Source organism: Euleptes europaea, chromosome 7 (assembly GCF_029931775.1).
Source record: "Euleptes europaea isolate rEulEur1 chromosome 7, rEulEur1.hap1, whole genome shotgun sequence".
NCBI lineage: Eukaryota > Metazoa > Chordata > Lepidosauria > Squamata > Sphaerodactylidae > Euleptes > Euleptes europaea.
The window spans coordinates 93,104,497-93,118,171 of record NC_079318.1 but is presented as its reverse complement, the minus strand read 5'-3'; the positions used below and the strand labels follow the sequence as shown (position 1 = coordinate 93,118,171).

Here is a 13,675-nt window from a genome sequence, read left to right as displayed (position 1 = left end):
CAAACCACCGCTCTTAACCGCTACACCACGCTGGCTTGTAAGCCGGTTTGATTCTTCCTTAAGCGGTAGAGAAAGTCGGCATATAAACTATTCTTCTTCCTTGTTCCCCCAGAGAGCAGCTGAGGACTTGCCTTCCTAGATCCTTGGGCAGTAGGGCCGCCTTCCCTATAGCAGGACCTAAGTAATCCCCCTTTTCTCTCTGTTCCTTTTTGTCCCCCCACCTCCCAGAGCGCCACCGGCCAGCGCAGCCAGGGAAGTTCCATCCCGCAGAAATCGCAGGCGAACAAGTCCACCTACAACAGCTACAACTGGGGCGCCAACTGAAGGGGGCTCGGGGCGGCCCCGCACTTCAACCAAGAGACGAACGGACGGAAGTAGACGATCGATCGACAAGCGACCTAACCAAGAAAGAAGGACCCCGGGGGAGGATCTTCTTGACCCTCGGCTCGGCCCTCGCAGCCCCGGCGAGCTCAGCCCGCGTGGCTGGGCTCGGTGTTCTCCCCCCCCAGCCACCCTCTCCCCCCCCCCAATTGTATGTAATATAGAATTTGTATCTTTTTTTTTCTTTTTTTTCTCTCTCTCTCTGCATTCATTCAGATTACGAGCTGTTCAGCCGTAGGGGCCTTTTTTTGTTTTGTTTTTCTACTCCTATACTCCTCTCCCCGCTCCCCCCCCCCCAAAAAAAGTACCGCCCGGCGGATCCAAAGGAGTCAACACCTGGAGTCCTCCCCCTCCTACAATGCCCCCCTTTATTATTAGGAATAAGAGCAGTAATTGATATGAACCGCATTGTAAGATTAATTAGTTGAAGTGTTTTTTTTGTACTGTGTTCTAAATTTAATGGATAAATGTGTCTTGTATATAAAAACGAAAACCCCACTCTCTTCTCTGGGCCTTGTGTTTTCCATCCGGCTGCTGCTGTCAGTTTGGGGTGAGGGGTGTCTGTGTGTGTGCCAACGTGAGCAAGGGTGGTGTAGGGTTCAAGAGCGGCAGACTCTGATCTGGAGAACCGGGTTTGATTCCCCCACTCTTCCACACAAGCGGCGGACTCTAATCTGGAGAACCAGGTTCAATTCCTTGGGCTCATCAGAGTTCTTTCTGAACTCTCAGCCCCACCTGCCTCACAAAGTGTCTGTTGGGGGTGGGGCGTGGAGGGAAGGTGATTGTAAGCTGCTTTAAGATTCCTTAAAGGTAGAGAAAAACAAGGTGTAAGAACCACCTCTTCTTTTTTTTTTCAACCCTTGTGTGCTCATTCTCCAGTGGAAATCAGGTGGGAAATCAGGTGCTTTTACACAAGCTCAGGCATGGGGGTAGCCCAGGTTTTAATCTGTGAATGCCAGGAGAATATCCCAAAATCCTTTAAATCAGAGTTTCCCAAACTTTTTGAGTCACGGAGCACTTTTCAGGAGAGAAATTAGTCACGGAGCACTAATTATCACCTAGCACCTATATAGTAAACCGAATGACAGTAGTATTTTTCTTTCCAAAGTCTTCATGGAGCGCTAGGAGAGATTTTGCGGAGCACCAAGTGCTCCACGGAGCACAATTTGGGAACCTCTGCTTTAAATAATATGGGTTCATTTTTTTGCTCTGCAAGTGTTCAACTATGCTCTTAAAAGGGAATCTGCCCCTCTTTGCAGCTACAGCTTGCTGTCTCCCCCCCTCCAGATCCTGCTCTTGCTGGTTGGTGGATCCTTGGGAACAGAACAGGGAGACCTGCAGTGGGAGGGTGGAAGTGAAAACATGAAGCTGCCTAATACTGAATCAGACCCTTGGTCCATCAAAGTCAGTATTGTCTACTCAGACCGGCAGCGGCTCTCCAGGGTCTCAGGCGGATGCATTTCACATCACCTCGCCTAGTCCCTTTAACTGGAGAAGCTGGGGATTGAACCTGGGACCTTCTGCATGCCAAGCAGATGCTCTGCCACTGAGCCACAGTCTCCCACGAATGGAAGTGCTTGTTTGCGCAAGAGGACAGAAGCTGTACGCTCATTGTCCCACTGTAAAAAGGTTAAGGTCCCCTGTGCAAGCACCGGGTCATTCCTGACACACGGGGTGATGTCTTCCATGAAAGTAAAAATGACCAAAACACAAGATCCAAATACGCATTTCTGGTGCGTTTCACTGTCATAGCAGGTAATTGTAAAAATGCGAGCCTGGTACTGTTTCCCCCCATTTTCCGTTGCCTTGTTATGGCAAGCATGTGCTCTAAAAACATTGCTGTTGGAGTCTGCAGTGTTTCCTGCTTCATATGCTGGCCGTCCAAGATTGTATCTGTATTTCTGCTCTTGGTAAAGAGAGAGGTGACTGAAAATGCCAGGGTCAATTTCCAAGAACTATTTGCAGCATGAGCTCTTCTCTCTGCTTTGTGTAACGTGCGTCTGGTGGGGGTGGATGGAGTTTGGGTCTCCTTTTCACAAAGTGAGGAGCCTTTGGCGTGGAGGGGTATGTGACAGGGTGCTGCCTAGTGCATGAAAATGCAGTAGGTAAGAAGTGGGAAACAAGGAACTTTAAAAAAACTGCAACAGACCCTGCTGTGTACCTTTCCATGCGCAGATAAAGTTATAGATGCATTCCAACAGCGGTTGTTGCAAAAACATATTTAGTACTAGCATGTAAAGGGTGGAACCAGTCAGACACTCAGAATTAGCTAATTCCAACTATTGGATTGGCAGACAAATTGCCAATTTGTATTTTGAGTATTTTGTTAAAACACAAGCCTGGGCAGCTTTGTAATACAGATGCAGTGTAGTTAGTGCAGATTTCTGCTAGACCCATGAAGTTTGGCTGCACTTAGGGTTGCCAACCTCCAGGTAGTAGCTGGAGATCTGCTGTTACAACTGATCTCCAGCTGATAGAGATCAGTTCCCCTGGAGAAAATGGCCGCTTTGGCAATTGGACTCTGACATTTAAGTCCCTCCTCAAACCCCACTCTCAAGGTTCTTGTAGGTTATCCGGGCTGTGTAACCGTGGTCTTGGAATTTTCTTTCCTGACGGTTCGCCAGCAACTGTGGCAGGCATCTTCAGAGTAGTAACACTGAAGGACAGTGTCTCTCAGTGTCAAGGGTGTAGGAAGAGTAATATATAGTCAGAAAGGGGTTGGGTTTGAGCTGAGTATTGTCCTGCAAAAGTATTGTCCTGTAAGTATCAAGATAATGTGCTAATGAGGGTATGGTATGTTAATATGGAACCATTGTATCCTGAAGTGATCTGTTAATGTGTGTAATCCAAAGCTAATCTGTATGGCTATTGTTGAATGTTGTCTTTGTCTGGAGGTTTTTCAGGGCAGGAAGCCAAGCCTTATTCATTCTTAAACTCTCCTCTTTTCTGTTAAAGTTGTGCTGATGTTTATGAATTTCAATGGCTTCTCTGTGCAATCTGACAAAATAGTTGGTAGAATTGTCCAGTCTTTCAGTGTCTTGGAATAAGACCCTGTGTCCTGTTTGTGTCAGTCCATGTTCAGCCACTGCTGATTTCTCAGGTTGGCCAAGTCTGCAGTATCTTTCATGTTCTTTTATCCTTGTTTGTATCACTTCAGGATACAATGGTTCCATATTAACATACCATACCCTCATTAGCACATTATCTTGATACTTACAGGACAATACTTTTGCAGGACAATACTCAGCTCAAACCCAACCCCTTTCTGACTATATATTACTCTTCCTACACCCTTGACACTGAGAGACGCTGTCCTTCAGTGTTACTACTCTGAAGATGCCTGCCACAGTTGCTGGCGAAACGTCAGGAAAGAAAATTCCAAGACCACGGTTACACAGCCCGGATAACCTACAAGAACCAATGAACTCTGACCGTGAAAGCCTTCGACCCACTCTCAAGCTTTGCCCCAAAAACCTCTCCAGTGGCGAAGGAGAGACCTGGCAACCCTAGCTGCACTACCTGGGGCCTATCGCTTTCCGTCTAGCCTACCTTACAAGGTTATCGTGAAAACAAAATAAGAGGTGGGATGACCGCGCAGGCTCCCCTGGGGAACTGACAGATCACCCCACCACCAGTACCTGCAGTATTAACAACAATCGGTCAATTTAAACGTATAGCCTGCTAGTAGATAGGAAAAAATAAAGCTGTATCAAAGCTGTTGAAGCTTGTGTTGCCATGAGGATTAGGGACTTGGGCAGATAAATTAAAAGTCAGCGCAGGAATACAGTAAGGTGCGCCAACCTTTCCGTTATATTCTCTAGTCTCTTCTGCTTTGAGTAGGAATTATTTAGCAAAATGATTTCACCGCATTTTCACCCGGGCCCTGCGCAAAAGGGCAGCAGTCAGGGCAAAGGAGCGCGGGCAGCGAGCCTCGCGGGGCGCACTGCGCAGCCTCGCCCTGCGGCTTCCCTCGGCTAGGGAAAGCGGAAGGAAGTTTCCGCGAGGCCCGCGACGGACCTTCTACCCTCGTTTCCCCGCGTCTATGGTTCCCCTCACGACGTTCGGAGGCGTCGTCGTGAAGGACGGCTCGCTCTACGGCAGAAGGGAACGAAGGAGGGGGAGGGAAGTCGCGTCACGGCAGAGTGGCGGAAGCGAAGGGGGCGGTTTCGCTTGACGGTCGCCGTGGAATGAGCCTCTACGACCTGTTCCGGGGTTTCTTCGGCTTTCGCGGGGAGCGCAGGTGGGAGATCAGCGGCCCCGTTGCCTTGGCGACCCTAAAACTGGCTCCGCCCCCTCCTAGTCTTGACCCCCGTGGCAAAGCAGGCAGAAATCCGTCTGGTGTAGCTTCTTCTCTCCTGGCGGGGCGCTGGTTCAGCTGCACCGGCTGAGCGGCTGCCTGCCCCGCCAATTCAGGAGGCTCTTTAGCCGAGCTTTGCACGCAGAAGGTCCTGAGTCCGATCCCTGAAGTCCCCTCCAGTTATTGAACACATGAAGCTGCCTTATAACTGAGTCAGACCCTCGGTGCATCAAATTCAGTATTGTCTACTCTGACTGGCAGCGGCTCTCCAGGGTCTCAGGCAGAGGGGTCTTTCACTTCACCTACTTGCCTAGTCCCTTTGACTGGAGATGCCGGGGGTTGAACCGGGGACCTTCTGCATGCCAAGCAGATGCTCTGCCACTGAACCACAGCCCCTCCCCATGGCTCTCCAGGTCCCAAGCAGGGGTCTTTCACATCACCTACTTGCCCAGTTCCTTTAACTGGAGATGCCGGGGATTGAACCTGGGACCTTCTGCCTTCCAAGCAGATGCAGCCATTTTCTCCAGGTGAGCTGATCTCTGTAGTTTGGAGATGAGCTGTAATTCCTGGGGGATCCCCCAAATCCCACCTGGAGGCTGGCATCCCTAGCACTAGAGCATCTTCTTGGCCTGTGGAAGGTCCCTGGTTCAATCCCCAGCATCTCCACTTGAAAGGACCAGGCATACGTTTAGCCTGGAGAGGAGAAGACTGAGAGGGGATATGAGAACCATCTTCGAGTACTTGAAGGGCTGTCATAGAGAGGAGGGTGCTGAGTTGTTTTCTGTCGCCCCAGAAGGTCGAACCAGAACCAACAGGTTAAAATTAAATCAAAAGAGTTTCCGACTCTAGACATTAGGAAGAACTTTCAAGAACAGTGAGAGTGGTTCCTCAGTGGAACAGGCTTCCTCGGGAGGTGGTGGGCTCTCCTTCCCTGGAGGTTTTTAAGCAGAGGCTAGATGGCCATCTGTCAGCAATGCTGATTCTATGACCTTCGTCATGAGAGGGAGGGCATCTTGGCAATCTTCTGGGCATGGAGTAGGGGTCACTGGGTGTGTGTGTGGGTTGTGAATTTATTGCATTGTGCAGGGGGTTGGACCAGATGACCCTGGTGGTCCCTTATGATTCTCTGATTTTATTAAGAAGGTTATATTTAATATTGTGTTAATATTACTGTGTGTATTGGTGGAGGCTTTTTTTGCACAAGGCAGATAGAGGTCACAAGTTTCTTTTGGTGGATGGTGATTGCCAATGTGGCTGTCCGTTAACGGCAGGATTAGTGGCAAACATGGACTCAGGTGACCTGGATCCGAACCCTTGCTCAGCCAAGAAGCTTTCTGGCTTACCTTGGGCTGGTCGCTCTCTCTCTCTCAGCCTAACCTACCTCGCAGGGTTGTTGAGAGGAGGGGAGAACTCTGCGTACTCCTCGGAGGAAGGGCGGGATAAAAATGTGATGGACGTTCTCCTCTACTTATCCTAAGACGCCTACTGTTGCCACAGACCCCGAGACCCCTTCTTTGGGGGGATCACCCGGGATGATGACGAGGAGGATGACGACGATGAAGACAACGGAGGCCCCTCCTTCGGGGCCGGACCCTCTGATGACTTCAACTTTGGCTTCACTTTCGGCCCCGGAGGGATGCGTTTCCACGACAACTTCGGCTTTGACCAGCTCTTCCAGGACTTTAACAATCTGTTCAACGAGGTGGGATCCTGGACTCTGCCTCCCCACCCCTTTGGTAAGCGGTTAAAAGCGCTTAGGGCTGTTTAGCTTGGAAATAAGGCTGTTAAGGGGAGACATGATAGAGGTCTATGAAATTATGCATGGTTTGAAGAGAGTGGACGGGGAGAAGCTTTTCTCCCTCTCTCATGATACCAGAACGTGGGGTCATCTGCTGAGCCTGGAGGGTGAGAGATTCAAAACAAAAAAATGAAGTATTTCTTCATTCAATGCCTAGGTAAATTGTGGAACTCCCTGCCCCAGGATGTGGTGATGGCTGCCAACTTGGAAGGCTTGAAGAGGGGAGTGGACATGTTCATGGAGGAGAGGACTATTCATGGCTACTAGTCAAAATGGATACTAGTCATGATGTATCCCTATTCTCTCCAGGATCAGAGGCGCATGCCTATGATATTGGGTGCTGTGGAACACGGGCAGGATGCTGCTGCAGTTGTCTTGTTTGTGGGCTTCCTAGAGTTGACCATTGTGTGAACAGACTGCTGGACTTGATGGACCTTGGTCCAATCCAGCATGGCTTTTCTTATGAAATAACTTGTTAGCACCAGAAAAAATTGGATTTAGGCAGGGACTTTCCACCCTGGATCGTTGCCTTCTACTGCAACACCTTATCAATAAATACCCAAATGGATCATATAAGCAGTTGTACATGGCGTGCATCGATTTCAAAGCTGCGTTGGAGTCCATCTCAAGATATCATTTATGGAGGAGCCTAAGTGATATAACTATATATGTAGGAGAGCCGTGACTGATTTTTCCACCTCTGCCCACAGAGTTCCCAGGCATAGAGGCTCCGCCACCTGCCAACCGCTCTCCCAAAAAGAGGCAAACACTGCGGGACTCGATGCTGAAATACCCAGAGATTAACAGGCCCAGCCAAGTACCGGAGGAAGACTTGGATCCTCCGGCTCCAGAGAGGAGGCCCTGGCGCCCATTCCAGGGGGTACGTGGTCACATGTAGCTAGGGCCAGCTCTGACAATCCCTGATCGTTGTTCAAAGAAGAGCAACGCAGCTGTAGATCTGGGGTCCCCCGATGTGGTGCCCATGGGCAACCTAGTACCTGCTGAACTTTTTCTGGTGCCCGCTGAGTGGTTTTAGGAAGTGAGCAGGGCCAGGTAGGGCCCTTTTGCTCAGCCAGGCATCTCATTGACTATTATAGATTTAATTGGCTGTGCAGATTTTTTTAAATGTTGCTTTGGCAGCAGCGGCCACCACAGGACAAGGATCTGCACGGTGTTACTGAAGCCAGAGTGGTGTAGTGGTTAAGAGTGGTGGTTTGGAGCGGTGGACTCTAATCTGGAGAACGGGTTTGGTTCCCTACTCCACGTGAGCGCCAGAGACTAATCTGGTGAACTGGGTTGGTTTCCCCACTCCTACACATGCCACATTTTGTGGCAGCCATTTTGTGGCTGCAGCCACCATGCCATGTCATAATTCCAAATGTGCTTGCAGGCTGAAAAAGGTTGGGGACCCCTTGCCGTAGAAAGAAAGAGTGGACAAGTTAACTTGGCTCATTTTATCCACGCTGCAGAATGGAGAGACTAAGGAACGTGTAGGTTAAATGCTGGACCACCCCATTTCATAGTTCAGCTTGTTTGTTTGCTCATTTTTTTATTTTACTGTGTTTATACCTCACCTTTCTCCCCATGGGGACATGAAGCGGCTTACATAATTCCCCTCTCCTCCATTTTATCCTCACGACAGCCCTGTGAGGTAGGTCAGGCTGAGGGGATGCAACTGCCTCAAGATCACCATGGCAGAGTGGGTATTTGAACCTGGGTCTCCCAGCTGTTAGTCTGATTGAAAAGTCCAGGTGGGGAGAATCATGTTTCTGAATGCGATCCCCCATGATAAAAGCTCCCTGCAGATAGTAAGGGTGACATCAGATCTTTACCCCTGATGTTTTTGTTTTCTACTTGAAGGGAGTTCTTTTTTTTTTTTTTTTAATTAATGTGTGTGTCTGTGTGTCTGTGTGTGTAAAGTGCCTTCAAGTCACAGTCGACTTATGGCGACCCCTTTTGAGGTTTTCATGGCAAGAGACTAACAGAGGTGGTTTGTCAGTGCCTTCCTCTGCACAGCAACCCTGGTATTCCTTGGTGGTCTCCCATCCAAATACTAACCAGGGCTGACCCTGCTTAGCTTCTGAGATCTGAAGAGATCAGGCTAGCCTGGGCCATCCAGGTATTAAATGTAGGGGAGCATTAAAAGAAAATTCCATACCCACAAACCCAAGTGGTCCATCCCAAGAGCCGTGCTCCTAAAAGTCCAAGTTTGCCTTCTGACATTTTTTTTCTCCTTGGTTTTCGCAGCTGGAAGAGAGGCTGGCACCCGCTGACATACAAGAGACCCCTAAGGAAGATGGAGGTCAGTGGAGGATTGACAGGTTGGGTTGGGAGAAAACGTACACATCACGGAAGCTGCCTGTTTCAGGTTTTTGAAGTCATCACCAGGATGTGGTGATGGCTGCCAACTTGGAAGGCTTGAAGAGGGGAGTGGACATGTTCATGGAGAAGAGGGGTATTCATGGCTACTAGTCAAAAGGGCTACTAGTCATGATGCATCCCTATTCTCTCCAGGACCAGAGGAGCCTGTTAGATTGGATGCTGTGGAACACAGGCAGGATAAATGCTGCTTCAGCCGTCTTGTTTGTGGGCTTCTTAGAGGCTCCTGGTTGGCCACTGTGTGACCAGACTGCTGGACTTGATGGGCCTCGGTCTGATCCAGCACGGCCTTTCTTATGTTCTTATCCCAGGCCTTTACGTTATGCGAGACACGGGCAGGTCGACTCTACTCTCAAGGGCAGAGTTTGCCATGTGATGCTGAATTCAACCATTTGAGAACCTCCCCTTTCTGATGAGACAGCATAAGTTTCTAGTCCCTCTTGCTCTGAACATCCCCTTTCCCTGGAATGCCTTCCTTCCCAGACATCTTAACTGGGACCTTAATTCCTATCTCTCTGTGTGTGTAAAGGGTCGTCAAGTCACAGCCAACATATGGTGACCCCGTAGGCAAGAGATGTTCAGAGGGGGGTTTGCCATTGCCTGCCTCTGGGTAGCAACCCTGGACTTCCTTGGTGGTCTCCCATCCAAACACTAACCAGGGCTGACCCTGCTCAGCTTCCAAGATCTGACAAGATCAGGCTAGCCTGGGCCATCCAGGTCAGGGCAAAAGCACCGTCAAGTCACAGCTGACTTATGGCGCCACCCTAGGGTTTTCAAGGCAAGAGACGAACTGAGGTGCTTTGCTATTGCCTGCCTCTGCATAGCAACCCTGGACTTCCTTGGTGGTCTCCCTGTTTAACTTCCGAGATCTGACGAGGTCAGGCTAGCCTGGGCCATCCAGGCCAAGGCAAGAGACATTCAGAGGTGGTTTGGCCATTGCCTGCCTCTGCATAGTGACCCTGGACTTCCTTGGTGGTCTCTCATCCATGTACTAACCAGGAACGACCCTGATGAGATCAGTCTAGCCTGGGCCATCCAGGCCAGGGCAACTCCTGTCTAAACAAGCGTAATGTAATCTAATCTGTGTATTCATTTCTGTTCCATCATTTCGGATTTGCTGGCTGTAGAAATGGAATAGTTGGAGGCAGGGGCAGAGGAGACACAGAGAACAGGACACTGTGGACCACTGACAGCCGATGGCCCAAGACAGCGGCAATTCCCATAGGAATCTGGTCATGGTTGGAGGCCCTTCGAAGCTTAGGCAGGCAGCTACTGGAGGCAGGGCCTTTTTTGTGGTTGCACCTGATTTCTGTAAATCCTCTCCCTAGGTGTATTGTCCTGGTGAACACTCGATATTCTTTTAAGCACCAAGCAAAGGCTGTCCTGTTCTCCTGAGCATTTGCTGACGAGCATTATTATTTTTTAACTTGTTGTGTGACTCATTTACGTCTTACGGGTTGTGAGTTTTCCTCTTTCTTGTTGAAAGGGCTAGCTCACCACCTCCCTAGGCAGCCCATTCCATTACTGAACTACTCTCACTGTAAAAACGATTTCCTGCTATCCAGCTGGTACCTTTCTGCCCATAATTTAGACCCATTACTGCAAGTCCTATCCTCTGCTGCCGACAGGAACAGCTCCCTGCCCTCCTCTAAGTGACAGCCCTTCAAATACTTCAAGAGAGCAATCCTGTCCCCCCTCAACCTCCTCTTCTCCAGACTCAGCATTCCCAACTCCTTCAGCCTTTCCTCGTAGGGCTTGGCCTCCAGGCCCTGGATCACCCTCATCGCTCTCCTCTGCCCCTGCTCCATTGGTTCTCATCCTTTTTGAAGTGAGGCCTTGAGAACTACAGACAGTACTCCAGGTGTGGTTTTAGGTTCGGCTGGTAACGTTGGCTTGTGTCTCCCCCGTAGATCTGGACTCGCACGTCACATCTGAAGGGCTCGAGACGATTCTCCCGCCAGCGAAGCAGCCTCGGTCTTATTTCAAAAGCATCTCGGTCACAAAAGTGGTGGCTCCGGACGGGGTGAGTGCCGAGGCATGGGCATGTGTGCCTTTCAATGTTCAGTTTGCAGGAGACGGAGAGTTGGATCTAGGGTTGCCCACTCTGGGTTGGGAAATTCCTGGAGATTTGTGGGGGGGGGGAGCCTAGAGAGGGTGGGGTTTGAAGACGGGCCACAGCTCAGTGGTAGAGTATCTGCTTGGCACACAGAAGGCCCCAGGTTCAATCCCTGGCATCTCCAGGTAAAAGGATCAGGCAGCAGGTGATGTGAAAGACCTCTGTCTACCTGAGAATTTGGAGAGCTGCTGCCGGCCTGAGTAGACAATACTGATGGACTGAGGGTCTGATTCAGCATAAGGCAGCTTTGTGTGTGTGTCCATAATGCAATAGAGTCCATCCTCCAAAGCAGTCATTTTCTGCTTCTGAACATGGGAGTTCTGTTTAGTTATATTTTAGCCAGCAGACCTCTTTCCCTCAGACATGACTCTCTGCCTTGTCGCTTCAGACTGTGGAAGAGCGCCGGACAGTGCGAGACAGCCACGGCCACGAAGAGACGGTTGTTACCCGCCAGAGCAGAGAGGAGGCCTATCGCGGTTTTGATAGAGGCCAGCAGGGTGGGTCAGGTGAGTTCCGGGGGAATGAGCCCTGTCAAGCTGTGTACTCTGCAGAGGGCCTCGGAAGCAAAGGACCCCAAGAGATAAATGGGGAGTATTGGGAGCAGTTCTGGAGGCCTCAATTCAAAAAAGATGTTGACAGAATTGACCAGGTGCAGAAGATCAGGACAGGTATAATTCCAGTGTCTTGTCTGCAGCCCTCAAGGTCTTTCTGTCACCATACCTCTGCCTGTTGTTCCTGCCTAGCCCTATGGTACCTATCCGCCCCATCCGTCCCCAATTTTATGGCCTGATGTTGTCATTATTCACTTCTTGAGCATCATTTCTTATTTTAAAACACAAGTTCCTCACAGTTAGGGCTGCAAAAGATAAACCTGAGAGCCTGTGAAGAATGCCTGCAGGAACGCGGAAGCTAGGGAGAGTTGGTTTTGATTTTCCAACGGTGGTGGTTGGGAGATTTCAATGCCCTCCTGAACTTGTTGCTCAGTAGTAGAGCATCTGCTTGGCATGCAGAAGGTCCAGGTTCAATCCCCAGCATCTCCAGTTAAAGGGACTAGGCAAGTAGGTGATGTGAAAGACCCCTGCCCGAGACCCTGGAGATCCACTGCCGGTCTAAGTAGACAATATTGACTTAGATGGATCGAGGGTCTGGTTCAGTAGAAGGCAGCTTCATGTGTTCATGTGTTCTCCTAAATAGCAGACAAAGTGTGTGTTCTGCAAATCCAAATTTGTTAAATCACAGAAGCCTTTCTGCAAAAAAAGAAGAGACGTCGTGCAAATTTGCAGAATTGTGCAGGTTGCAGAATGCTGATCTTTTTTGAGGGGGCCAGAATCTTGATAAGGGCAGAATTCACCCAACCCCAATAAGAAAAGAAAAGAAAAATGATAACAGTGCTTTGGGTGCTGATAAATAGGTAGTGTAGATTAATACGTTGGGCCAGCAATATCCCTTCCTGCTAACCTGGCTGTTTCTCCCCAGGTGACCTGGCAAATCCAAGAGAAGACCTGGATGACTCCTCTTCCATCCTGAATGCCTTCTTCCGCCGCTGGTTCCAGGGTCGATAGTTTGTCCTGGTGGGTAGTAGTAGGGGAGGGCAGGAGGTCCTTTTAGAACCAGCTTTTTCCTTTTGTGTGTGGTGTGTGTTAAGTGCCATCAAGTTGCTTCCGACTCAACATAAGAACATAAGAAAAGCCATGCTGGATCAGACCAAGGCCCATCAAGTCCAGCAGTCTGTTCACACAGAGGTCAACCAGGAAGCCCACAAAAAAGACGACTGCAGTAGCATTATCCTGCCTGTGTTCCACAACACCTAATATAGGCATGCTCCTCTGATCCTGGAGAGAAGAGGTATGCATCATGACTAGGAGGGTAGGGCTATCCATGGCTACTAGTCAAATGGATACTAGTCATGATGCATACCTATTTGCTCCAGGGCCAGAGGAGCAGGCTCTGTGGAACACAGGCAGGATAACACAGCTGCAGTCGTCTTGCTTGTAGGCTTCTTAGATGGACCTGGGTGGCCACTGTGTGAACAGACTGCTGGTCTTGATGGACCTTGGTCTGATCCAGCAGGGCTTTTCTTATGTTTTTAAGCCTTACTGGTTTTCTTCTTGGAGGAACCTTGATGCATACAGAAGCTTGAGTTCAGGTTACAGCTATGTCTAAAACTTATAATGCAAACGGTGGTTTGGCATGACGTCTGAATCGACTGATTGATTTGCGTTATTTAAAGAGTCCACCTTTCTCATTGAGACTCAAGGCCGATTACACAGCGTAAACCCATGCAATCATTAGGAGGAGACATAATAGGACTGGGATTAGAGAAATCTGAAACAAAGCAAAGAGTACTAGAAATATGTTAAACAATGCAGAAAATGCCACTGCAGAAGTAGAAAAACAACACTGTGAAAGCAAGTTAATGCATGCTTGAGCAATAGCCCTTGAAGGAGGAAGGGGGTGTGGCTGTGACTAAGGGGCAGAACATCCACTTTGAATGCAGAAGGTCCCAGGTTCAATGCCCGGCATCTCCAGTTAAAGAAGTCAGGTAGTCAGTGATGTAAAACACCTCTGCCTGAAACTCTGAATATCCAGTACCAGCCAGAGTAAACAATGGTGACCTTGGTAGGCCAAGGGTCTGATTCAGTATAGTTCACCATCATGTGTGAATGTATATGTTTTTTTCTGTTAAGTCACGCCGTCTTCACAT

At 49.4% G+C, this 13,675-nt stretch overlaps 2 protein-coding genes across 11 annotated transcripts in view; both read left to right on the top strand.

Annotated features, from left to right (window-relative positions):
• The window catches only part of UBAP2L (ubiquitin associated protein 2 like), a 79,813-nt gene extending 79,410 nt beyond the window's left edge, over positions 1–403 (top strand). For 8 of the 10 annotated variants that reach the window (XM_056852402.1, XM_056852401.1, XM_056852400.1 and 5 more), the window contains one exon: positions 229–402. In XM_056852402.1, the coding sequence (XP_056708380.1) occupies positions 229–324 (96 nt within the window). In that variant the 3' untranslated portion in view covers positions 325–402. Of the gene's footprint in view, positions 1–228 lie in introns of all 10 variants that reach the window. The other 2 variants (XM_056852395.1, XM_056852393.1) reach the window with 1 other exon arrangement.
• Positions 404–4,542: 4,139 nt separating this feature from the next.
• HAX1 (HCLS1 associated protein X-1) lies at positions 4,543–12,538 on the top strand. Its single transcript, XM_056853617.1, has 7 exons — positions 4,543–4,621; positions 6,176–6,414; positions 7,187–7,356; positions 8,724–8,778; positions 10,766–10,878; positions 11,360–11,477; positions 12,448–12,538. The coding sequence occupies exons 1-7, from the start codon at positions 4,569–4,571 to the stop codon at positions 12,531–12,533; spliced, it is 834 nt and encodes a 277-aa protein (XP_056709595.1). The 5' UTR covers positions 4,543–4,568; the 3' UTR covers positions 12,534–12,538.
• The last annotated feature ends 1,137 nt before the right edge of the window (positions 12,539–13,675 follow it).

Bases quoted from the DNA above. Each gene is read 5' to 3' on its own strand.
- HAX1 (XM_056853617.1), top strand. From the start codon at position 4,569: ATGAGCCTCTACGACCTGTTCCGGGGTTTCTTCGGCTTTCGCGGGGAG. The intron at 7,357-8,723 runs GTACGTGGTCAC...TGGTTTTCGCAG, and splicing joins CCTGGCGCCCATTCCAGGGG to CTGGAAGAGAGGCTGGCACC. The intron at 11,478-12,447 runs GTGAGTTCCGGG...GTTTCTCCCCAG, and splicing joins AGGCCAGCAGGGTGGGTCAG to GTGACCTGGCAAATCCAAGA.